Source organism: Coregonus lavaretus (genome assembly GCF_964263955.1).
Source record: "Coregonus lavaretus genome assembly, contig: HAP1_SCAFFOLD_1515, whole genome shotgun sequence".
Lineage (NCBI taxonomy): Eukaryota > Metazoa > Chordata > Actinopteri > Salmoniformes > Salmonidae > Coregonus > Coregonus lavaretus.
This window is the reverse complement of record NW_028158062.1, coordinates 11,440-36,588: the sequence shown is the minus strand read 5'-3', so window position 1 is coordinate 36,588 and position 25,149 is coordinate 11,440. Positions and strand designations below refer to the sequence as shown.

General features: G+C 47.8%; 1 protein-coding gene across 4 annotated transcripts in view; it reads right to left on the bottom strand.

Annotated features, from left to right (window-relative positions):
- The window catches only part of LOC311124456 (ectodysplasin-A-like), a 53,185-nt gene extending 28,277 nt beyond the window's left edge, over positions 1-24,908 (bottom strand). For all 4 annotated transcript variants that reach the window (XM_084198602.1, XM_084198604.1, XM_084198603.1 and 1 more), the window contains exon 1: positions 24,478-24,908. In XM_084198602.1, coding sequence (XP_084054728.1) covers positions 24,478-24,789 — 312 coding nt within the window. In that variant the 5' untranslated portion in view covers positions 24,790-24,908. The remainder of the gene's footprint in view (positions 1-24,477) is intronic.
- Positions 24,909-25,149: the final 241 nt, after the last annotated feature.

The following is a 25,149-nucleotide window of genomic DNA, read 5'->3' as shown; positions in this document are numbered from 1 at the left end:
GTCCAGTGTGTGGGTAGAGTCCAGTGTGTGGGTAGAGTCCAGTGTGTGGGTAGAGTCCAGTGTGTGGGTAGAGTCCAGTGTGTGGGTAGAGTCCAGTGTGTGGGTAGAGTCCAGTGTGTGGTAGAGTCCAGTGTGGGGGTAGAGTCCAGTGTGTGGGTGGAGTCCAGTGTGTGGGTGGAGTCCAGTGAGTGTGTGGGTAGAGTCCAGTGTGTGGGTAGAATCCAGTGTGTGGGTAGAGTCCAGTGTGAGGGTAGAGCCCAGTGTGTGGGTAGTGTCCAGTGTGTGGGTAGAGTCCAGTGTGAGGGTAGAGTCCAGTGTGTGGGTAGAGTCCAGTGTGTGGTAGAGTCCAGTGTGTGGGTAGAGTCCAGTGTGTGGTAGAGTCCAGTGTGTGGGTAGAGTCCAGTGTGTGGGTAGAGTCCAGTGTGTGGTAGAGTCCAGTGTGTGGTAGAGTCCAGTGTGTGGGTAGAGTCCAGTGTGTGGGTTGAGTCCAGTGTGTGGGTAGAGTCCAGTGTGTGGGTGGAGTCCAGTGTGTGGTAGAGTCCAGTGTGTGGGTAGAGTCCAGTGTGTGGTAGAGTCCAGTGTGTGGGTAGTGTCCAGTGTGTGGGTAGAGTCCAGTGTGTGGTAGAGTCCAGTGTGTGGGTAGAGTCCAGTGTGTGGGTAGAGTCCAGTGTGTGGTAGAGTCCAGTGTGTGGGTAGAGTCCAGTGTGTGGTAGAGTCCAGTGTGTGGGTAGAGTCCAGTGTGTGGGGTAGAGTCCAGTGTGTGGGTAGAGTCCAGTGTGTGGGTAGAGTCCAGTGTGTGGGTAGAGTCCAGTGTGTGGGTAGAGTCCAGTGTGTGGGTAGAGTCCAGTGTGTGTGGGTAGAGTCCAGTGTGTGTGGGTAGAGTCCAGTGTGTGGTAGAGTCCAGTGTGTGGGTAGAGTCCAGTGTGTGGGTAGAGTCCAGTGTGTGGGTAGAGTCCAGTGTGTGGTAGAGTCCAGTGTGTGGGTAGAGTCCAGTGTGTGGTAGAGTCCAGTGTGTGGGTAGAGTCCAGTGTGTGGGTAGAGTCCAGTGTGTGGTAGAGTCCAGTGTGTGGGTAGAGTCCAGTGTGTGGTAGAGTCCAGTGTGTGGTAGAGTCCAGTGTGTGGGTAGAGTCCAGTGTGTGGGTAGAGTCCAGTGTGTGGGTAGAGTCCAGTGTGTGGGTAGAGTCCAGTGTGGGGTAGAGTCCAGTGTGTGGGTAGGGTCCAGTGTGTGGGTAGAGTCCAGTGTGTGGGTAGAGTCCAGTGTGGGGGTAGAGTCCAGTGTGTGGGTAGAGTCCAGTGTGGGGGTAGAGTCCAGTGTGTGGGTAGAGTCCAGTGTGTGGGTAGAGTCCAGTGTGTGGGTAGAGTCCAGTGTGTGTGGGTAGAGTCCAGTGTGTGTGGGTAGAGTCCAGTGTGTGAGTAGAGTCCAGTGTGTGGGTAGAGTCCAGTGTGTGGTAGAGTCCAGTGTGTGGGTAGAGTCCAGTGTGTGGGTAGAGTCCAGTGTGGGGGTAGAGTCCAGTGTGTGGGTAGAGTCCAGTGTGTGGGTAGAGTCCAGTGTGTGGTAGAGTCCAGTGTGTGTGTAGAGTCCAGTGTGTGTGTAGAGTCCAGTGTGTGTGTAGAGTCAGTGCAAGGGAGTTAGTGCAAAAAAGGGTCAATGCAGGTGGTCCGGGTAGCCATTTGATTAGCCATTTAGCCGTCTTGTTTATCAGTCTTATGGCTTGTGGGTAGAAGCTGTTCAGGGTCCTGTTGATTCCAGACTTGGTGCACTGGTACCGCTTGCCATGCGGTAGCAGAGAGAACAGTCTGTGGCTTGGGTGGCTGGAGTCTTTAACCATTTGTTGGGCCTTCCTCTGACACCGCCTGGTATAGAGGTCCTGGATGGCAGGAAGCTCGGCCCCTGTGCTGTACTGGGCCATACGCACTACCCTCTGTAGCGCCTTGCGGTCGGATGCCGAGCAGTTGCCATTCCAAATGGTGATGCAGCCAATCAAGATGCTCTCGATGGTGCAGCTGTATAACTTTTTGAGGATCTGAGGGCCCATGCCAAATCTTTTCAGCCTCCTGAGGGGAAAGAGGCGTTGTCGTGACCTCTTCACGACTGTGTTGGTGTATTTGGACCATGATAGATCCTTAGTGATGTGAACACCGAGGAACTTGGAGCTCTCTACCCGCTCCACTACAGCCCTGTCGATGTGAATGGGGGCGTGGTCGGCCCTCCGTTTCCTGTAGTCCATATAGAAATCTATAATTTATCGCTCTCACTTTCTGTCCATTAAGAACCAATGATGTGCTACCTTTTTTAATACCTTTGGCATTTACCATTGAGTGAGAGTGAGTGACAAATTAGTATTGTATTGGTTGAAGCTTAATGTTAAATTAACATCTCCCATATCTAAGCCAACATGACACCAATGTCAATTAGAATTCGCAACTTCAACCACATACTGGATTTAGCCATTTTCTGTGCCTACCTTGGTAAAATTCTCAGATTAAAACAAGACTATAGCGTCCATACATTGAGTGTATAAAACATTAGGAACACCTTCATAATATTGAGTTGCACCCCCTTTTGCCCTCAGAACAGCCTGCTACCCAGCTGGCCCTAACATTAACTAAGACATGCTACCCAGCTGGCCCTACATTAACTAAGACATGCTACCCAGCTGGCCCTACATTAACTAAGACATGCTACCCAGCTGGCCCTACATTAACTAAGACATGCTACCCAGCTGGCCCTAACATTAACTAAGACATGCTACCCAGCTGGCCCTAACATTAACTAAGACATGCTACCCAGCTGGCCCTAACATTAACTAAGACATGCTACCCAGCTGGCCCTAACATTAACTAAGACATGCTACCCAGCTGGCCCTAACATTAACTAAGACATGCTACCCAGCTGGCCCTAACATTAACTAAGACATGCTACCCAGCTGGCCCTAACATTAACTAAGACATGCTACCCAGCTGGCCCTAACATTAACTAAGACATGCTACCCAGCTGGCCCTACATTAACTAAGACATGCTACCCAGCTGGCCCTACATTAACTAAGACATGCTACCCAGCTGGCCCTACATTAACTAAGACATGCTACCCAGCTGGCCCTAACATTAACTAAGACATGCTACCCAGCTGGCCCTAACATTAACTAAGACATGCTACCCAGCTGGCCTTAACATTAACTAAGACATGCTACCCAGCTGGCCCTACATTAACTAAGAAATGCTACCCAGCTGGCCCTACATTAACTAAGACATGCTACCCAGCTGGCCCTAACATTAACTAAGACATGCTACCCAGCTGGCCCTACATTAACTAAGACATGCTACTCAGCTGGTCCTACATTAACTAAGACATGCTACCCAGCTGGCCCTACATTAACTAAGACATGCTACCCAGCTGGCCCTACATTAACTAAGACATGCTACTCAGCTGGTCCTACATTAACTAAGACATGCTACCCAGCTGGCCCTACATTAACTAAGACATGCTACCCAGCTGGCCCTACATTAACTAAGACATGCTACCCAGCTGGCCCTACATTAACTAAGACATGCTACCCAGCTGGCCCTAACATTAACTAAGACATGCTACCCAGCTGGCCCTACATTAACTAAGACATGCTACCCAGCTGGCCCTACATTTAGTAAGACATGCTACCCAGCTGGCCCTAACATTAACTAAGACATGCTACCCAGCTGGCCCTATATTAACTAAGACATGCTACCCAGCTGGCCCTACATTTAGTAAGACATGCTACCCAGCTGGCCCTAACATTAACTAAGACATGCTACCCAGCTGGCCCTATATTAACTAAGACATGCTACCCAGCTGGCCCTACATTAACTAAGACATGCTACCCAGCTGGCCCTAACATTAACTAAGACATGTTACCCAGCTGGTCCTACATTAACTAAGACATGCTACCCAGCTGGCCCTACATTAACTAAGACATGCTACCCAGCTGGCCCTAACATTAACTAAGACATGCTACCCAGCTGGCCCTACATTAACTAAGACATGCTACTCAGCTGGTCCTACATTAACTAAGACATGCTACCCAGCTGGCCCTACATTAACTAAGACATGCTACCCAGCTGGCCCTACATTAACTAAGACATGCTACTCAGCTGGTCCTACATTAACTAAGACATGCTACCCAGCTGGCCCTACATTAACTAAGACATGCTACCCAGCTGGCCCTACATTAACTAAGACATGCTACCCAGCTGGCCCTACATTAACTAAGACATGCTACCCAGCTGGCCCTAACATTAACTAAGACATGCTACCCAGCTGGCCCTACATTAACTAAGACATGCTACCCAGCTGGCCCTAACATTAACTAAGACATGCTACCCAGCTGGCCCTACATTAACTAAGACATGCTACTCAGCTGGTCCTACATTAACTAAGACATGCTACCCGGCTCTCCCTAAAATTAACATTTACATTTTAGTCATTTAGCAGACACTCTTATCCAGAGCAACTTACAGTTAGTGAGTGCATGCATTATTTTTTATTTTTTTCATACTGGCCCCCCGTGGGAATCGAACCCACAACCCTGGCGTTGCAAATGTCATGCTCTACCAACTGAGCTACATCCCTGCCGGCCATTCCCTCCCCTACCCTGGACGACGCTGGGCCAATTGTGCGCCGCCCCATGGGTCTCCTGGTTGCGGCCGGCTACGACAGAGCCTGGATTCAAACCAGGATCTCTAGTGGCACATTAACTAAGACATGCTACCCAGCTGGCCCTAACATTAACTAAGACATGCTACCCAGCTGGCCCTAACATTAACTATGACATGCTAACCGGCTAGCCCTAACATTAACTAAGACATGCTACCCGGCTAGCCCTAACATTAACTAAGACATGCTACCTGGCTAGCCCTAACATTAACTAAGACATGCTAACCGGCTAGCCCTAACATTAACTAAGACATGCTACCCAGCTGGCCCTACATTAAGTAAGACATGCTACCCAGCTGGCCCTATATTAACTAAGACATGCTACCCAGCTGGCCCTACATTTAGTAAGACATGCTACCCAGCTGGCCCTAACATTAACTAAGACATGCTACCCAGCTGGCCCTATATTAACTAAGACATGCTACCCAGCTGGCCCTACATTAACTAAGACATGCTACCCAGCTGGCCCTAACATTAACTAAGACATGTTACCCAGCTGGTCCTACATTAACTAAGACATGCTACCCAGCTGGCCCTACATTAACTAAGACATGCTACCCAGCTGGCCCTACATTAACTAAGACATGCTACCCAGCTGGCCCTACATTAACTAAGACATGCTACCCGGCTCTCCCTAAAATTAACATTTACATTTTACATTTTAGTCATTTAGCAGACACTCTTATCCAGAGCAACTTACAGTTAGTGAGTGCATGCATTATTTTTTATTTTTTTCATACTGGCCCCCCGTGGGAATCGAACCCACAACCCTGGCGTTGCAAATGTCATGCTCTACCAACTGAGCTACATCCCTGCCGGCCATTCCCTCCCCTACCCTGGACGACGCTGGGCCAATTGTGCGCCGCCCCATGGGTCTCCTGGTTGCGGCCTGCTACGACAGAGCCTGGATTCAAACCAGGATCTCTAGTGGCACATTAACTAAGACATGCTACCCAGCTGGCCCTAACATTAACTAAGACATGCTACCCAGCTGGCCCTAACATTAACTATGACATGCTAACCGGCTAGCCCTAACATTAACTAAGACATGCTACCTGGCTAGCCCTAACATTAACTAAGACATGCTAACCGGCTAGCCCTAACATTAACTAAGACATGCTACCCAGCTGGCCCTACATTAAGTAAGACATGCTACCCAGCTGGCCCTACATTAACTAAGACATGCTACCCAGCTGGCCCTACATTAACTAAGACATGCTACCCAGCTGGCCCTACATTAACTAAGACATGCTACCCAGCTGGCCCTAACATTAACTAAGACATGCTACCCAGCTGGCCCTAACATTAACTAAGACATGCTACCCAGCTGGCCCTATATTAACTAAGACATGCTACTCAGCTGGCCCTACATTTAGTAAGACATGCTACCCAGCTGGCCCTAACATTAACTAAGACATGCTACCTGGCTAGCCCTAACATTAACTAAGACATGCTACCCAGCTGGCCCTAACATTAACTAAGACATGCTACCCAGCTGGCCCTAACATTAACTAAGACATGCTACCCAGCTGGCCCTACATTAACTAAGACATGCTACCTGGCTAGCCCTAACATTAACTAAGACATGCTAACCAGCTAGCCCTAACATTAACTAAGACATGCTACCCAGCTGGCCCTACATTAAGTAAGACATGCTACCCAGCTGGCCCTACATTAACTAAGACATGCTACCCAGCTGGCCCTACATTAACTAAGACATGCTACCCAGCTGGCCCTATATTAACTAAGACATGCTACCCAGCTGGCCCTACATTTAGTAAGACATGCTACCCAGCTGGCCCTAACATTAACTAAGACATGCTACCCAGCTGGCCCTATATTAACTAAGACATGCTACTCAGCTGGCCCTACATTTAGTAAGACATGCTACCCAGCTGGCCCTAACATGAACTAAGACATGCTACCCAGCTGGCCCTAACATTAACTAAGACATGCTACCTGGCTAGCCCTAACATTAACTAAGACATGCTACCCAGCTGGCCCTAACATTAACTAAGACATGCTACCCAGCTGGCCCTAACATTAACTAAGACATGCTACCCAGCTGGCCCTACATTAACTAAGACATGCTACCCAGCTGGCCCTACATTAACTAAGACATGCTACCCAGCTAGCCCTAACATTAACTAAGACATGCTACCCAGCTGGCCCTAACATTAACTATGACATGCTAACCGGCTAGCCCTACATTAACTAAGACATGCTACCTGGCTGGCCCTACATTAACTAAGACATGCTACCCAGCTGGCCCTAACATTAACTAAGACATGCTACCCAGCTGGCCCTACATTAACTAAGACATGCTACCCAGCTGGCCCTACAGTTAGTAAGACATGTTACAGTAAATCACCTAACTACTAAGGCATGCAGCATTATTGTAAACCATGACTGAATACCAACGTGTTGGAATGTATGTCAAGCGCCAACCAGAGGGACAACCTTTCATTTTGAGCATTAAGGCTAATTAGTTAGCCATTAAATCTTCAAAGCTGGAGCAAGTGTCTGAAAGCTAACAAGTACTGCTGTGTGGCTGTGGTGGTATGCTGCGCTCCATCCATACACCACATGCTGCTGTTTCTACCACTATGTAAACTGTGGCCTCGGTAATCAGCCTTGTTTAATGCAGACATCTGGAGGAACAGCCTAGTGAATATGTACAGCTGCAGTGCTGTGTGTGTCTCATCAACGCCTCCACCTCACGGTCCTCACAGAGAGAGCATCACCAGCTGGGTGACATAAAAGGCCTGTTCCACTCAGGGCCCTCAGGGGGGGGGAAATACTAATACAAGGGCAGTGTCCCAAACAGCACCCTATTTCCTACATGGTGCACTACGGTTTGACCAGAGAACTATGGGCCCTGGTCAAACTTAGTGCATTATATAGGCAATAGGGTGCTATTTGGGACACAGTGAAGGTGAAGAGGGTTGAAGGTATTGAAATACTGTCGGTTCAGAGCACGAAAAACCCTGTAAACTGCGGTTGCCAGGAACAAATCAGTAGACGACAGACGCCACAGAACTAAAGACATTTGCCCTAAAACGTTCTTAGTTCTATTTCCATACAGTAAGTCTACTACTCTCTAAACAGGTGGAAGAACATGAATGATGATCGTGTTTGCAAATACAGATGAGGTGATTAACAACATACAGTCTTGGTCAAAAGTTTTGAGAATGACACAAGTATTGGTCTTCACAAAGTTCGCTGCTTCAGTGTTATGAGATATTGTTTAGATATTTTTGTCAGATGTTACTATGGTATACTGAAGTATAATTACAAGCATTCCATTAGTGGCAAAGGCTTTTATTGACAATTACCTCTGCAATTCGCCCTGGCATGCTGTCAATTAACTTCTGGGCCACATCCTGACTGATGGCAGCCCATTCTTGCATAATCAATGCTTGGAGTTTGTCAAAATTTGTGGGGTTTTGTTTGTCCACCCGCCTCTTGAGGATCGACCACAAGTTCTCAATGGGATTAAGGTCTGGGGAGTTTCCTGGCCATGGACCCAAAATGTCGATGTTTTGTTCCCCGAGCCACTTAGTTATCACTTTTGCCTTATGGCAAGATGCTCCATCATGCTGGAAAAGGCATTGTTCGTCACCAAACTGTTCTTGGATGGTTGGGAGAAGATGCTCTCGGAGGATGTGTTGGTACCATTCTTTATTCATGGCTGTGTTCTTAGGCAAAATTGTGAGCGAGCCCACTCCCTTGGCTGAGAAGCAACCCCACACATTTTTTAAAATTTTTAGTCATTTAGCAGACGCTCTTATCCAGAGCGACTTACAGTTAGTGAGTGCATACATTTTCATACTGCCCCCCCCCCCCGTGGGAAACGAACACACAACCCTGGCGTTGCAAGCGCCATGCTCTACCAACTGAGCTACACGGGACTACACATGAATGGTCTCAGGATGCTTTACTGTTGGCATGACACAGGACTGATGGTAGCGCTCACCTTGTCTTCTCCGGACAAGGTGTTTTCCGGATGCCCCAAACAATCGGAAACGGGATTCATCAGAGAAAATGACTTTACCCCAGTCCTCAGCAGTCCAATCCCTGTACCTTTTGCAGAATATCAGTCTGTCCCTGATGTTTTTCCTGGAGAGAAGTGGCTTCTTTGCTGCCCTTCTTGACACCAGGCCATCCTCCAAAAGTATTCGCCTCACTGTGCGTGCAGATGCACTCACACCTGCCTGCTGCCATTCCTGAGCAAGCTCTGCACTGGTGGTGCCCTGATCCCACAGTTGAATCAACTTTAGGAGACTGTCCTAGCGCTTGCTGGACTTTCTTGGGCGCCCTGACGCCTTCTTCACAACAATTGAACCTCTCTCCTTGAAGTTCTTGATGATCCGATAAATGGTTGATTTAGGTGCAATCTTACTAGCAGCAATATCCTTGCCTGTGAAGCCCTTTTTGTGCAAAGCAATGATGACGGCACGTGTTTCCTTGCAGGTAACCATGGTTAACAGCGGAAGAACAATGATTTCAAGCACCACCCTCTTTTTAAAGCTTCCAGTCTGTTATTCTAACTCAATCAGCATGACAGAGTGATCTCCAGCCTTGTCCTCGTCAACACTCTCACCTGTGTTAACGAGAGAATCACTGACATGATGTCAGCTGGTCCTTTTGTGGCAGGGCTGAAATGCAGTGGAAATGTTTTTTTGGGGATTAAGTTCATTTTCATGGCAAAGAGGGACTTTGCAATTAATTGCAATTCTTCTGATCACTCTTCATGACTTTCTGGAGTATATGCAAATTGCCATCATCAAAACTGAGGCAGCAGACTTTGTGAAGATTAGTATTTGTGTCATTCTCAAAACTTTGGACCATGACTGTACAGCCACGGTCTCTGACTGACTGATCACAGCATTCCATCACCCTCTGTAAGAACAGAACTGACTGATCACAGCATTCCATCACCCTCTGTAAGAACAGAACTGACTGACTGATCACAGCATTCCATCACCCTCTGTAAGAACAGAACTGACTGATCACAGCATTCCATCACCCTCTGTAAGAACTGACTGACTGATCACAGCATTCCATCACCCTCTGTAAGAACAGAACTGACTGATCACAGCATTCCATCACCCTCTGTAAGAACAGAACTGACTGACTGACTGATCACAGCATTCCATCACCCTCTGTAAGAACAGAACTGACTGACTGATCACAGCATTCCATCACCCTCTGTAAGAACAGAACTGACTGATCACAGCATTCCATCACCCTCTGTAAGAACAGAACTGACTGACTGATCACAGCATTCCATCACCCTCTGTAAGAACAGAACTGACTGATCACAGCATTCCATCACCCTCTGTAAGAACAGAACTGACTGACTGATCACAGCATTCCATCACCCTCTGTAAGAACAGAACTGACTGATCACAGCATTCCATCACCCTCTGTAAGAACAGAACTGACTGACTGATCACAGCATTCCATCACCCTCTGTAGGAACAGAACTGACTGATCACAGCATTCCATCACCCTCTGTAAGAACAGAACTGACTGACTGATCACAGCATTCCATCACCCTCTGTAGGAACAGAACTGACTGATCACAGCATTCCATCACCCTCTGTAAGAACAGAACTGACTGACTGATCACAGCATTCCATCACCCTCTGTAGGAACAGAACTGACTGATCACAGCATTCCATCACCCTCTGTAGGAACAGAACTGACTGACTGATCACAGCATTCCATCACCCTCTGTAGGAACAGAACTGACTGACTGATCACAGCATTCCATCACCCTCTCTAAGAACAGAACTGACTGACTGATCACAGCATTCCATCACCCTCTGTAGGAACAGAACTGACTGACTGATCACAGCATTCCATCACCCTCTGTAGGAACAGAACTGACTGACTGATCACAGCATTCCATCACCCTCTGTAAGAACAGAACTGACTGATCACAGCATTCCATCAATCAATTTCAATCAATCAATCAATTTTATTTTATATAGCCCTTCTTACATCAGCTAATATCTCGAAGTGCTGTACAGAAACCCAGCCTAAAACCCCAAACAGCTAGTAATGCAGGTGTAGAAGCACGGTGGCTAGGAAAAACTCCCTAGAAAGGCAAAACCTAGGAAGAAACCTAGAGAGGAACCAGGCTATGAGGGGTGGCCAGTCCTCTTCTGGCTGTGCCGGGTGGAGATTATAACAGAACCATGCCAAGATGTTCAAAAATGTTCATAAGTGACAAGCATGGTCAAATAATAATCAGGAATAAATCTCAGTTGGCTTTTCATAGCCGATCATTAGAGTTTAAAACAGCAGGTCTGGGACAGGTAGGGGTTCCATAACCGCAGGCAGAACAGTTTAAACTGGAATAGCAGCAAGGCCAGGCGGACTGGGGATAGCAAGGAGTCACCACGGCCGGTAGTCCCGACGTATGGTCCTAGGGCTCAGGTCTCTCAGTTGGCTTTTCATAGCCGATCATTTAGAGTTGAAAACAGCAGGTCTGGGACAGGTAGGGGTTTCGTAGCCGCAGGCAGAACAGTTGAAACTGGAATAGCAGCAAGGCCAGGCGGACTGGGGGCAGCAGGGTGTCATCATGCCCGGTAGTCCTGACGTATGGTCCTAGGGCTCAGGTTCTCAGAGAGAAAGAGAGAACGAGAGAATTAGAGAGAGCATACTTAAATTCACACAGGACACTGGATAAGACAGGAGAAGTACTCCAGGTATAACCAACTAACCCCAGCCCCCCGACACATAAACTACTGCAGCATAAATACTGGAGGCTGAGACAGGAGCGGTCCGGAGACACTGTGGCCCCATCCGAAGAAACCCCCGGACAGGGCCAAACAGGAAGGATATAACCCCACCCACTCCGCCAAAGCACAGCCCCCGCACCACTAGAGGGATATCCCCAACCACCAACTTACAATCCTGAGACAAGGCCGAGTATAGCCCACAGAGGTCTCCACCACAGCACAAACCAAGGGGGGGGGGGGGGCGCCAACCCAGACAGGAAGATCACGTCAGTAACTCAACCCACTCAAGTGACGCACCCCTCCCAGGGACGGCATGAAAGAGCACCAGCAGGCCAGTGACTCAGCCCCTGCAACAGGGTTAGAGGCAGAGAACCCCAGTGGAGAGGGGAACCGGCCTGGCAGAGACAGCAAGGGCTGTTCGTTGCTCCAGCCTTTCCGTTCACCTTCACACTCCTGGGCCAGACTACACTCAATCATATGACCTACTGAAGAGATAAGTCTTCAGTAAAGACTTAAAGGTTGAGACCGAGTCTGCGTCTCTCACATGGGTAGGCAGACTGTTCCATAAAAATGGAGATCTATAGGAGAAAGCCCTGCCTCCCGCTGTTTGCTTAGAAATTCTAGGGACAATTAGGAGGCCTGCGTCTTGTGACCGTAGCGTACGTATTGGTATGTACGGCAGGACCAACTCGGAAAGATAGGTAGGAGCAAGCCCATGTAACGCTTTATAGGTTAACAGTAAAACCTTGAAATCAGCCCTTGCCTTAACAGGAAGCCAGTGTAGGGAAGCTAGCACTGGAGTAATATGATCAAATTTCTTGGTTCTAGTCAGGATTCTAGCAGCCGTATTTAGCACTAACTGAAGTTTATTTAGTGCTTTATCCGGGTAGCCGGAAAATAGAGCATTGCAGTAGTCTAATCTAGAAGTAACAAATGCATGGATTAATTTTTCTGCATCATTTTTGGACAGAAAATTTCTGATTTTTGCAATGTTACGTAGATGGAAAAAAGCTGTCCTTGAAACAGTCTTGATATGTTCGTCAAAAGAGAGATCAGGGTCAAGAGTAACGCCTAGGTCCTTCACAGTTTTATTTGAGACGACTTTACAACCATCAAGATGAATTGTCAGATTTAACAGAAGATCTCTTTGTTTCTTGGGACCTAGAACAAGCATCTCTGTTTTGTCCGAGTTTAAAAGTAAAAAGTTTTCAGCCATCCACTTCCTTATGTCTGAAACACAGGCTTCTAGCGAGGGCAATTTTGGGGCTTCACCATGCTTCATTGAAATGTACAGCTGTGTGTCATCCGCATAGCAGTGAAAGTTAACATTATGTTTTCGAATAACATCCCCAAGAGGTAAAATATATAGTGAAAACAATAGTGGTCCTAAAACGGAACCTTGAGGAACACCGAAATGTACAGTTGATTTGTCGGAGGACAGACCATTCACAGAGACAAACTGATATCTTTCCGACAGGTAGGATCTAAACCAGGCCAGAACTTGTCCGTGTAGACCAATTTGGGTTTCCAGTCTCTCCAAAAGAATGTGGTGATCGATGGTGTCAAAGGCAGCACTAAGGTCTAGTAGCACGAGGACAGATGCAGAGCCTCGGTCTGACGCCATTAAAAGGTCATTTACCACCTTCACAAGTGCAGTCTCAGTGCTATGATGGGGTCTAAAACCAGACTGAAGCATTTCGTATACATTGTTTGTCTTCAGAAAGGCAGTGAGTTGCTGCGCAACAGCTTTTTCTAAAATTTTTGAGAGGAATGGAAGATTCGATATTGGCCGATAGTTTTTTATATTTTCCGGGTCAAGGTTTGGCTTTTTCAAGAGAGGCTTTATCACTGCCACTTTTAGTGAGTTTGGTACACATCCGGTGGATAGAGAGCTGTTTATTATGTTCAACATAGGAGGGCCAAGCACAGGAAGCAGCTCCTTCAGCAGTTTAGTAGGAATAGGATCCAGTATGCAGCTTGAAGGTTTAGAGGCCATGATTATTTTCATCATTGTGTCAAGAGATATAGTACTAAAACACTTAAGTGTCTCTCCCGATCCCAGGCCCTCGCAGAGCTGTGCAGATCCAGGACAGCTAAGCCCTGGAGGAATACGCAGATTCAAAGAGGAGTCCGTAATTTGCTTTCTAATGGTCATGATCTTTTCCTCAAAGAAGTTCATGAATTTATCACTGCTGAAGTGAAAACCATCCTCTCTTGGGGAATGCTGCTTTTTAGTTAGCTTTGCAACAGTATCAAAAAGAAATTTTGGATTGTTCTTATTTTCCTCGATTAATTTGGAAAAGTAGGATGATCGAGCAGCAGTGAGGGCTCTTCGGTACTGCACGGTACTGTCTTTCCAAGCTAGTCGGAAGACTTCCAGTTTGGTGTGGCGCCATTTCCGTTCCAATTTCCTGGAAGCTTGCTTCAAAGCTCGGGTATTTTCTGTATACCAGGGAGCTAGTTTCTTATGACAAATGTTTTTCGTTTTTAGGGGTGCAACTGCATCTAGGGTATTGTGCAAGGTTAAATTTAGTTCCTCAGTTAAGTGGTTAACTGATTTTTGTCCTCTGACGTCCTTGGGTAGGCAGAAGGGGTCTGGAAGGGCATCAATGAATTTTTGTGTTGTCTGAGAATTTATAGCACGACTTTTGATGCTCCTTGGTTGGGGTCTGAGCAGATTATTTGTTGCGATTGCAAACGTAATAAAATGGTGGTCCGATAGTCCAGGATTTTGTGGAAAAACATTAAGATCTACAACATTTATTCCATGGGACAAAACTAGGTCCAGAGTATGACTGTGGCAGTGAGTAGGTCCAGAGACATGTTGGACAAAACCCACTGAGTCGATAATGGCTCCGAAGGACTTTTGGAGTGGGTCTGTGGACTTCTCCATGTGAATATTAAAATCACCAAAAATTAGAATATGATCTGCTATGACTACAAGGTCTGATAGGAATTCAGGAAACTCAGAGAGGAACGCTGTATATGGCCCAGGAGGCCTGTAAACAGTAGCTATAAAAAGTGATTGAGTAGGCTGCATAGATTTCATGACTAGAAGCTCGAAAGATGAAAACGTCATTTTTTTTTTTGTAAATTGAAATTTGCTATCGTAAATGTTAGCAACACCTCCGCCTTTGCGGGATGCACGGGGAATATGGTCACTAGTGTAACCAGGAGGTGAGGCCTCATTTAACACAGCAAATTCATCAGGCTTAAGCCATGTTTCAGTCAGGCCAATCACATCAAGATTATGATCAGTGATTAGTTCATTGACTATGACTGCCTTTGAAGTGAGGGATCTAACATTAAGTAACCCTATTTTGAGATGTGAGGTATCACGATCTCTTTCAATAATGGCAGGAATGGAGGAGGTCTTTATCCTAATAAGATTGCTAGGGTGGACACCACCATGTTTAGTTTTGCCCAACCTAGGTCGAGGCACAGACACAGTCTCAATGGGTATGGCTGAGCTGACTACACTGACTATGCTATTGGCAGACTCCACTAAGCTGGCAGGTTGGCTAACAGCCTGCTGCCTGGCCTGCACCCTATTTCACTGTGGGGCTAAAGGAGTTAGAGCCCTATCTATGTTGGTAGATAAGAGGAGAGCACCCCTCCAGCTAGGATGGAGTCCGTCACTCCTCAGCAGGTCAGGCTTGATCCTGTTTGTGGGTGAGTCCCAGAAAGAGGGCCAATTATCCACAAATGTTATCTTTTGGGAGGGGCAGAAAACAGTTTTCAACCAGCGATTAAGTGCTGAGACTCTGCTGTAGAGCTCGTCACTTCCCCTAACTGGGAGGGGGCCAGAGACAATTACTCGATGCCGACACATCTTTCTAGCTGATTTACACGCTGAAGCTATGTTGCACTTGGTGACCTCTGACTGTTTCATCCTAACATCGTTGGTGCCGACGTGGATAACAATATCTCTATACTCTCTACACTCACCAGTTTTAGCTTTAGCCAGCACCATCTTTAGATTAGCCTTAACGTCGGTAGCCCTGCCCCCTGGTAAACAGTGTATGATCGCTGGGTGATTCGTTTTAAGTCTAATACTGCGGGTAATGGAGTCGCCAATGACTAGGGTTTTCAATTTGTCAGAGCTAATGGTGGGAGCCTTCGGCGTCTCAGACCCCGTAACGGGAGGAGTAGAGACTAGAGAAGACTCAGACTCAGACTCCGACTCGCTACATAATGGGGAAAACCGGTTGAAGGTTTCTGTCGGCTGAATGAGCGACACCGGTTGAGCATTCCAACAGTATTTCCCTCCAGAAGCCATGAGAAAGTTGTCCGGCTGCAGGGACTGTGCGGGGGGAGTTATACTAACGTTACTGTCTGTACTTACTGGTGGCACAGACGCTGTTTCTTCCTTTCCTACACTGATAATACTCTTGCCTAACGATTGCGTCTGAAGCTGGGCTTGTAGCACAGCTATTCTCGCCGTAAGGCGAGAATTCTCCTGTATATTATGAGTACAGCGACTGCAATTAAAAGACATCATGTTAATGTTACTACTTAGCTTCGGCTGTTGAAGATGTTGATGAGCCATGTCCAGATAAAGCGTCCGGAGTGAAAAAGTTGAATAAGGGAAAAAAAGTTGCGATGGAAAAACGGAAAATAACGTAAAGTTGGCAGCTAAAACGCACAGGAAAATGACTCTTCTGTCTCGGGATAAACGTCCGGGGTGAAAAAGTTTAACGAAAAAAGATGAGTGAGGAATACAGAACTGACTGACTGATCACAGCATTCCATCACCCTCTGTAAGAACAGAACTGACTGACTGATCACAGCATTCCATCACCCTCTGTAGGAACAGAACTGACTGATCACAGCATTCCATCACCCTCTGTAAGAACAGAACTGACTGACTGATCACAGCATTCCATCACCCTCTGTAGGAACAGAACTGACTGATCACAGCATTCCATCACCCTCTGTAAGAACAGAACTGACTGACTGATCACAGCATTCCATCACCCTCTGTAGGAACAGAACTGACTGACTGATCACAGCATTCCATCACCCTCTGTAAGAACAGAACTGACTGACTGATCACAGCATTCCATCACCCTCTGTAAGAACAGAACTGACTGATCACAGCATTCCATCACCCTCTGTAAGAACAGAACTGACTGACTGATCACAGCATTCCATCACCCTCTGTAAGAACAGAACTGACTGATCACAGCATTCCATCACCCTCTGTAAGAACAGAACTGACTGACTGATCACAGCATTCCATCACCCTCTGTAAGAACAGAACTGACTGACTGATCACAGCATTCCATCACCCTCTGTAAGAACAGAACTGACTGACTGATCACAGCATTCCATCACCCTCTGTAAGAACAGAACTGACTGACTGATCACAGCATTCCATCACCCTCTGTAGGAACAGAACTGCACCCTCTGTAAGAACAGAACTGACTGACTGATCACAGCATTCCATCACCCTCTGTAAGAACAGAACTGACTGATCACAGCATTCCATCACCCTCTGTAGGAACAGAACTGACTGACTGATCACAGCATTCCATCACCCTCTGTAAGAACAGAACTGACTGACTGATCACAGCATTCCATCACCCTCTGTAGGAACAGAACTGACTGACTGATCACAGCATTCCATCACCCTCTGTAGGAACAGAACTGACTGACTGATCACAGCATTCCATCACCCTCTGTAAGAACAGAACTGACTGATCACAGCATTCCATCACCCTCTGTAGGAACAGAACTGACTGACTGATCACAGCATTCCATCACCCTCTGTAAGAACAGAACTGACTGACTGATCACAGCATTCCATCACCCTCTGTAGGAACAGAACTGACTGACTGATCACAGCATTCCATCACCCTCTGTAGGAACAGAACTGACTGACTGATCACAGCATTCCATCACCCTCTGTAAGAACAGAACTGACTGATCACAGCATTCCATCACCCTCTGTAGGAACAGAACTGACTGACTGATCACAGCATTCCATCACCCTCTGTAGGAACAGAACTGACTGATCACAGCATTCCATCACCCTCTGTAGGAACAGAACTGACTGACTGATCACAGCATTCCATCACCCTCTGTAGGAACAGAACTGACTGACTGATCACAGCATTCCATCACCCTCTGTAGGAACAGAACTGACTGATCACAGCATTCCATCACCCTCTGTAGGAACAGAACTGACTGATCACAGCATTCCATCACCCTCTGTAAGAACAGAACTGACTGACTGATCACAGCATTCCATCACCCTCTGTAAGAACAGAACTGACTGATCACAGCATTCCATCACCCTCTGTAAGAACAGAACTGACTGACTGATCACAGCATTCCATCACCCTCTGTAAGAACAGAACTGACTGATCACAGCATTCCATCACCCTCTGTAGGAACAGAACTGACTGACTGATCACAGCATTCCATCACCCTCTGTAGGAACAGACCTGACTGATCACAGCATTCCATCACCCTCTGTAGGAACAGAACTGACTGACTGATCACAGCATTCCATCACCCTCTGTAAGAACAGAACGGACTGATCACAGCATTCCATCACCCTCTGTAGGAACAGAACTGACTGACTGATCACAGCATTCCATCACCCTCTGTAGGAACAGAACTGACTGATCACAGCATTCCATCACCCTCTGTAGGAACAGAACTGACTGATTGATCACAGCATTCCATCACCCTCTGTAGGAACAGAACTGACTGACTGATCACAGCATTCCATCACCCTCTGTAAGAACAGAACTGACTGACTGATCACAGCATTCCATCACCCTCTGTAGGAACAGAACTGACTGACTGATCACAGCATTCCATCACCCTCTGTAAGAACAGAACTGACTGATCACAGCATTCCATCACCCTCTGTAGGAACAGAACTGACTGACTGATCACAGCATTCCATCACCCTCTGTAGGAACAGAACTGACTGATCACAGCATTCCATCACCCTCTGTAGGAACAGAACTGACTGACTGATCACAGCATTCCATCACCCTCTGTAGGAACAGAACTGACTGATCACAGCATTCCATCACCCTCTGTAGGAACAGAACTGACTGATCACAGCATTCCATCACCCTCTGTAGGAACAGAACTGACTGATCACAGCATTCCATCACCCTCTGTAAGAACAGAACTGACTGACTGATCACAGCATTCCATCACCCTCTGTAAGAACAGAACTGACTGACTGATCACAGCATTCCATCACCCTCTGTAGGAACAGAACTGACTGATCACAGCATTCCATCACCCTCTGTAAGAACAGAACTGACTGACTGATCACAGCATTCCATCACCCTCTGTAAGAACAGAACTGACTGACTGATCACAGCATTCCATCACCCTCTGTAAGAACAGAACTGACTGACTGATCACAGCATTCCATCACCCTCTGTAGGAACAGAACTGACTGACTACAGCATTCCATCACCCTCTGTAAGAACAGAACTGACTGATCACAGCATTCCATCACCCTCTGTAGGAACAGAACTGACTGACTGATCACAGCATTCCATCACCCTCTGTAGGAACAGAACTGACTGATCACAGCATTCCATCACCCTCTGTAAGAACAGAACTGACTGACTGATCACAGCATTCCATCACCCTCTGTAGGAACAGAACTGACTGACTGATCACAGCATTCCATCACCCTCTGTAGGAACAGAACTGACTGACTGATCACAGCATTCCATCACCCTCTGTAAGAACAGAACTGACTGATCACAGCATTCCATCACCCTCTGTAGGAACAGAACTGACTGACTGATCACAGCATTCCATCACCCTCTGTAAGAACAGAACTGACTGATCACAGCATTCCATCACCCTCTGTAAGAACAGAACTGACTGATCACAGCATTCCATCACCCTCTGTAGGAACAGAACTGACTGACTGATCACAGCATTCCATCACCCTCTGTAGGAACAGAACTGACTGACTGATCACAGCATTCCATCACCCTCTGTAAGAACAGAACTGACTGATCACAGCATTCCATCACCCTCTGTAGGAACAGAACTGACTGACTGATCACAGCATTCCATCACCCTCTGTAAGAACAGAACTGACTGATCACAGCATTCCATCACCCTCTGTAAGAACAGAACTGACTGATCACAGCATTCCATCACCCTCTGTAGGAACAGAACTGACTGACTGATCACAGCATTCCATCACCCTCTGTAAGAACAGAACTGACTGACTGATCACAGCATTCCATCACCCTCTGTAAGAACAGAACTGACTGATCACAGCATTCCATCACCCTCTGTAGGAACAGAACTGACTGATCACAGCATTCCATCACCCTCTGTAGGAACAGAACTGACTGACTGATCACAGCATTCCATCACCCTCTGTAGGAACAGAACTGACTGACTGATCACAGCATTCCATCACCCTCTGTAAGAACAGAACTGACTGACTGATCACAGCATTCCATCACCCTCTGTAGGAACAGAACTGACTGATCACAGCATTCCATCACCCTCTGTAAGAACAGAACTGACTGATCACAGCATTCCATCACCCTCTGTAGGAACAGAATGAACACAGATCAGATCAGATCAGATCAGATCAGATCAGGGCCTGGATCCACAGAGTGCTGCTCTAGGATCAGTTTAGACTTTAAGCTCATAATGAATCAGATTGTATGGACAGATCCTAGATCAGATTATATGGACAGATCCTTTATCAGATTGTATGGACAGATCCTAGATCTGATTGTATGGATCAGATCCTAGATCAGATTGTATGGATCAGATCCTAGATCAGATTGTATGGATCAGATCCTAGATCAGATTGTATGGATCAGATCCTAGATCAGATTGTATGGATCAGATCCTAGATCAGATTGTATGGATCAGATCCTAGATCAGATTGTATGGATCAGATCCTAGATCAGATTGTATGGATCAGATCCTAGATCAGATTGTATGGACAGATCCTAGATCAGATTGTATGGACAGATCCTAGATCAGATTGTATGGACAGATCCTAGATCTGATTGTATGGACATTACATTTACATTTTACATTTTAGTCATTTAGCAGACGCTCTTATCCAGAGCGACTTACAGTTAGTGAGTGCATACATAATTTTTTTATACTGGCCCCCCGTGGGAATCAAACCCACAACCCTGGCGTTGCAAATGCCATGCTCTACCAACTGAGCTACACCCCTGCCGGCCATTTCCTCCCCTACCCTGGACGACGCTGGGCCAATTGTGCGCCGCCCATGGGTCTCCCGGTCGCGGCCGGTTACGACAGAGCCTGGATTCGAACCAGGATCTCTAGTGGCACAGCTAGCACTGCAGTGCCTTAGACCACTGCGCCACTCGGGGACAATCACATCATAGATCAGATTGTATGGACAGATCCTAGATCAGATTGTATGGACAGATCCTTTATCAGATTGTATGGACAGATCCTAGATCAGATTGTATGGACAGATCCTAGATCAGATTATATGGACAGATCCTAGATCTGATTGTATGGACAGATCCTAGATCAGATTGTATGGACAGATCCTAGATCTGGTGTGACTGGCAGGAGTGAATGTTAACCCATTTAACCACTGAGGGTCCCTTGGGGAGAAACACTACACTAAAACAAGGTACATGGTAAAGAAGGCCATTCTGAAGGGTCTCTTCAGAGTTCTGAAATGGTGAACTGTTGTTCAGTAGGATTCCGGGGGTGACACCTAACTAACTACACCCTGCAATCAAGCAAGGTCTCTGACTCAGCCTGAGCATTCCATCATACTATATCATGGAATGGTGAGCATCATCAGAACTAATTGACCACCAATCAGTTGTGACAATAAATGCAGGCCTATACATTCAGCCCTGAGGCTCTGCACCTGCTGGTCATGTGATCAACCACATCATGTTTCCATTCAACTGCTGCCTCATGTTCCCCCTCTCCTCTCCTCTGTTCCTCCTCTCCTCTCCTCTGTTCCTCCTCTCCTCTCCTCTCCCTCTCCTCTCCTCTCCTCCCCCTCTCCTCTCCTCTCCTCCCCCTCTCCTCTCCTCTCCTCTCCTCCCCTCTCCTCTCCTCTGTTCCCCCTCTCCTCTCCTCTCTTCCCCCTCTCCTCTCCTCTGTTCCCCCCTCCTCTCCTCTGTTCCCCCTCTCCTCCCCCTCTCCTCCCCCTCTCCTCTCCTCTCCTCTGTTCCCCCTCTCCTCTCCTCTCCTCTGTTCCCCCTCTCCTCTCCTCTGTTCCCCCCTCCTCTCCTCTGTTCCCCCTCTCCTCTCCTCTCCTCTGTTCCCCCTCTCCTCTCCTCTCCTCTCCTCTCCTCTCCTCTCCTCTGTTCCTCCTCTCCTCTCCTCTCCTCCCCTCCCCCTCTCCTCCCCCTCTCCTCTCCTCCCCTCCCCCTCTCCTCTCCTCTCCTCCCCCTCTCCTCCCCCTCTCCTCCCCCTCTCCTCTCCTCCCCTCCCCCTCTCCTCTCCTCTCCTCCCCCTCTCCTCCCCCTCTCCTCTCCTCCCCCTCTCCTCTCCTCTCCTCCCCCTCCCCTCTCCTCCCCTCTCCTCTCCTCTGTTCCCCCTCTCCTCTCCTCTCCTCTCCTCTGTTCCCCCTCTCCTCTCCTCTGTTCCCCCCTCCTCTCCTCTGTTCCCCCTCTCCTCTCCTCTGTTCCCCCTCTCCTCTCCTCTGTTCCCCCTCTCCTCTCCTCTGTTCCCCCTCCTCTCCTCTCCTCTGTTCCCCCTCCTCTCCTCTCCTCTGTTCCCCCTCCTCTCCTCTCCTCTGTTCCCCCTCCTCTCCTCTCCTCTGTTCCCCCCTCCTCTCCTCTGTTCCCCCTCTCCTCTCCTCTGTTCCCCCTCTCCTCTCCTCTGTTCCCCCACTCCTCTCCTCTGTTCCCCCCTCCTCTCCTCTGTTCCCCCTCCTCTCCTCTGTTCCCCCTCTCCTCTCCTCTGTTCCCCCCTCCTCTCCTCTGTTCCCCCCTCCTCTCCTCTGTTCCCCCCTCCTCTCCTCTGTTCCCCCTCTCCTCTCCTCTGTTCCCCCCTCCTCCCCTCTGTTCCCCCTCTCCTCTCCTCTCCTCTGTTCCCCCCTCCTCTCCTCTGTTCCCCCTCTCCTCTCCTCTCCTCTGTTCCCCCTCTCCTCTCCTCTGTTCCCCCTCTCCTCTCCTCTGTTCCCCCCTCCTCTCCTCTGTTCCCCCTCTCCTCTCCTCTGTTCCCCCTCTCCTCTCCTCTGTTCCCCCTCTCCTCTCCTCTGTTCCCCCTCTCCTCTCCTCTGTTCCCCCCTCCTCCCCTCTGTTCCCCCTCTCCTCTCCTCTGTTCCCCCTCTCCTCTCCTCTGTTCCCCCTCTCCTCTCCTCTGTTCCCCCCTCCTCCCCTCTGTTCCCCCTCTCCTCTCCTCTCCTCTGTTCCCCCTCTCTTTTCCTCTGTTCCCCCCTCCTCTCCTCTGTTCCCCCCTCCTCTCCTCTGTTCCCCCCTCCTCTCCTCTGTTCCCCCTCTCCTCTGTTCTACCTCTCCTCCCCTCTCTGTGAGTCATGAACACCTGTTCCTCTCAAGATTAACTTTCTGTTAGAGATCATCTTTCAGGTAGGCTCCTCAAAGCCAGAGAGTTAGGAGAAAATATCTGATCTCCCCTGATCAAAGCCAGAGAGTTAGGAGAACATATCTGATCTCCCCTGATCAAAGCCAGAGAGTTAGGAGAACATATCTGATCTCCCCTGATCAATGCCAGAGAGTTAGGAGAACATATCTGATCTCCCCTGATCAATGCCAGAGAGTTAGGAGAACATATCTGATCTCCCCTGATCAAAGCCAGAGAGTTAGGAGAACATATCTGATCTCCCTGATCAAAGCCAGAGAGTTAGGAGAACATATCTGATCTCCCTGATCAAAGCCAGAGAGTTAGGAGAACATATCTGATCTCCCCTGATCAATGCCAGAGAGTTAGGAGAACATATCTGATCTCCCCTGATCAATGCCAGAGAGTTAGGAGAACATATCTGATCTCCCCTGATCAATGCCAGAGAGTTAGGAGAACATATCTGATCTCCCTGATCAAAGCCAGAGAGTTAGGAGAACATATCTGATCTCCCCTGATCAAAGCCAGAGAGTTAGGAGAACATATCTGATCTCCCCTGATCAAAGCCAGAGAGTTAGGAGAACATATCTGATCTCCCCTGATCAAAGCCAGAGAGTTAGGAGAACATATCTGATCTCCCCTGATCAAAGCCAGAGAGTTAGGAGAACATATCTGATCTCCCCTGATCAAAGCCAGAGAGTTAGGAGAACATATCTGATCTCCCTGATCAAAGCCAGAGAGTTAGGAGAACATATCTGATCTCCCTGATCAAAGCCAGAGAGTTAGGAGAACATATCTGATCTCCCCTGATCAAAGCCAGAGAGTTAGGAGAACATATCTGATCTCCCCTGATCAAAGCCAGAGAGTTAGGAGAACATATCTGATCTCCCTGATCAAAGCCAGAGAGTTAGGAGAACATATCTGATCTCCCTGATCAAAGCCAGAGAGTTAGGAGAACATATCTGATCTCCCCTGATCAAAGCCAGAGAGTTAGGAGAACATATCTGATCTCCCTGATCAAAGCCAGAGAGTTAGGAGAACATATCTGATCTCCCCTGATCAAAGCCAGAGAGTTAGGAGAACATATCTGATCTCCCCTGATCAATGCCAGAGAGTTAGGAGAAAATATCTGATCTCCCCTGATCAATGCCAGTCAGTCAATGATTTACAGCTCATTCAAACACCCCTGTGACCTGGCTCACAGATTATTACACAACACAAGTGAAGCATGCATAGTTGCATACTTAACCAAACAATGTTTCAACGCAAAATAACTTACATTTGCAGCCTAAGATGTAAGAACTGTAGACTACAGACTGTGGTATGACGGGTCTGATCAAGAGCTAATCTATCTATGGGATTCAAATGCTAAAATGGAAACAAAACTGGCTTATGACCGTGTGTACTGTAAATAGAAGAAGTTGTGATGTATTCCATGTTTGGGGAGAGAAAGCCTGCATGCATGGTTGCTCTGATGGTTTGTTTACCTCGTGACCCTCTGCCCGAGCGCCGGGGTCCATCACTCGGGGACCGGAGGGGAACACCGGGTCAGTCACATCGGTTCCACCGAGGGTCAACTTCGCGTCCCCTCCTCTTCGCTGAGAAATCTCCCGCTTCACTTCGGACCGGAGATCCAGGTAGCACAGCAGCGTGATAACGTGCAGTGACATCGACAAAATAAAGAACCCGAGGAAAACCGTACTTCTGTTGCTCGCGCTGTTGCTACTTCTGCATGGAGACGGTGATCGGTTCAACAACACTTTGTCCGGAAAATCGTCAATCGAACCATCGCATGCCATTATCAGACAGAGTGCCAGAGAGTTGCGTTGGTTTATCTAGACATAATCAGCACGTTGGTTCCTCCGCTACTGAGTCCTCACGCCAACATACTAACAACGATACTACAATCTCAGGTCAGTGCAAACGTCACGCATCTCGAGTTCTGAGGACCACGCCTCCGGAGTTTATGATTGGTTCCCGCTTACTTTACAGTTGTGACTCCGCCCATCTGTTGCATAAAGGAAGCTGCCTCCAGTCCGAGACAGACGCTGATCTGTGATCAGTTTGGCATTTTTCCCACCAAGGGTTAATGTTGGGTGTTGTGGAGAGTGAACTGATCCTGGAAAGAAAACACTAAAGTTAAAGGAACATGTATGGTT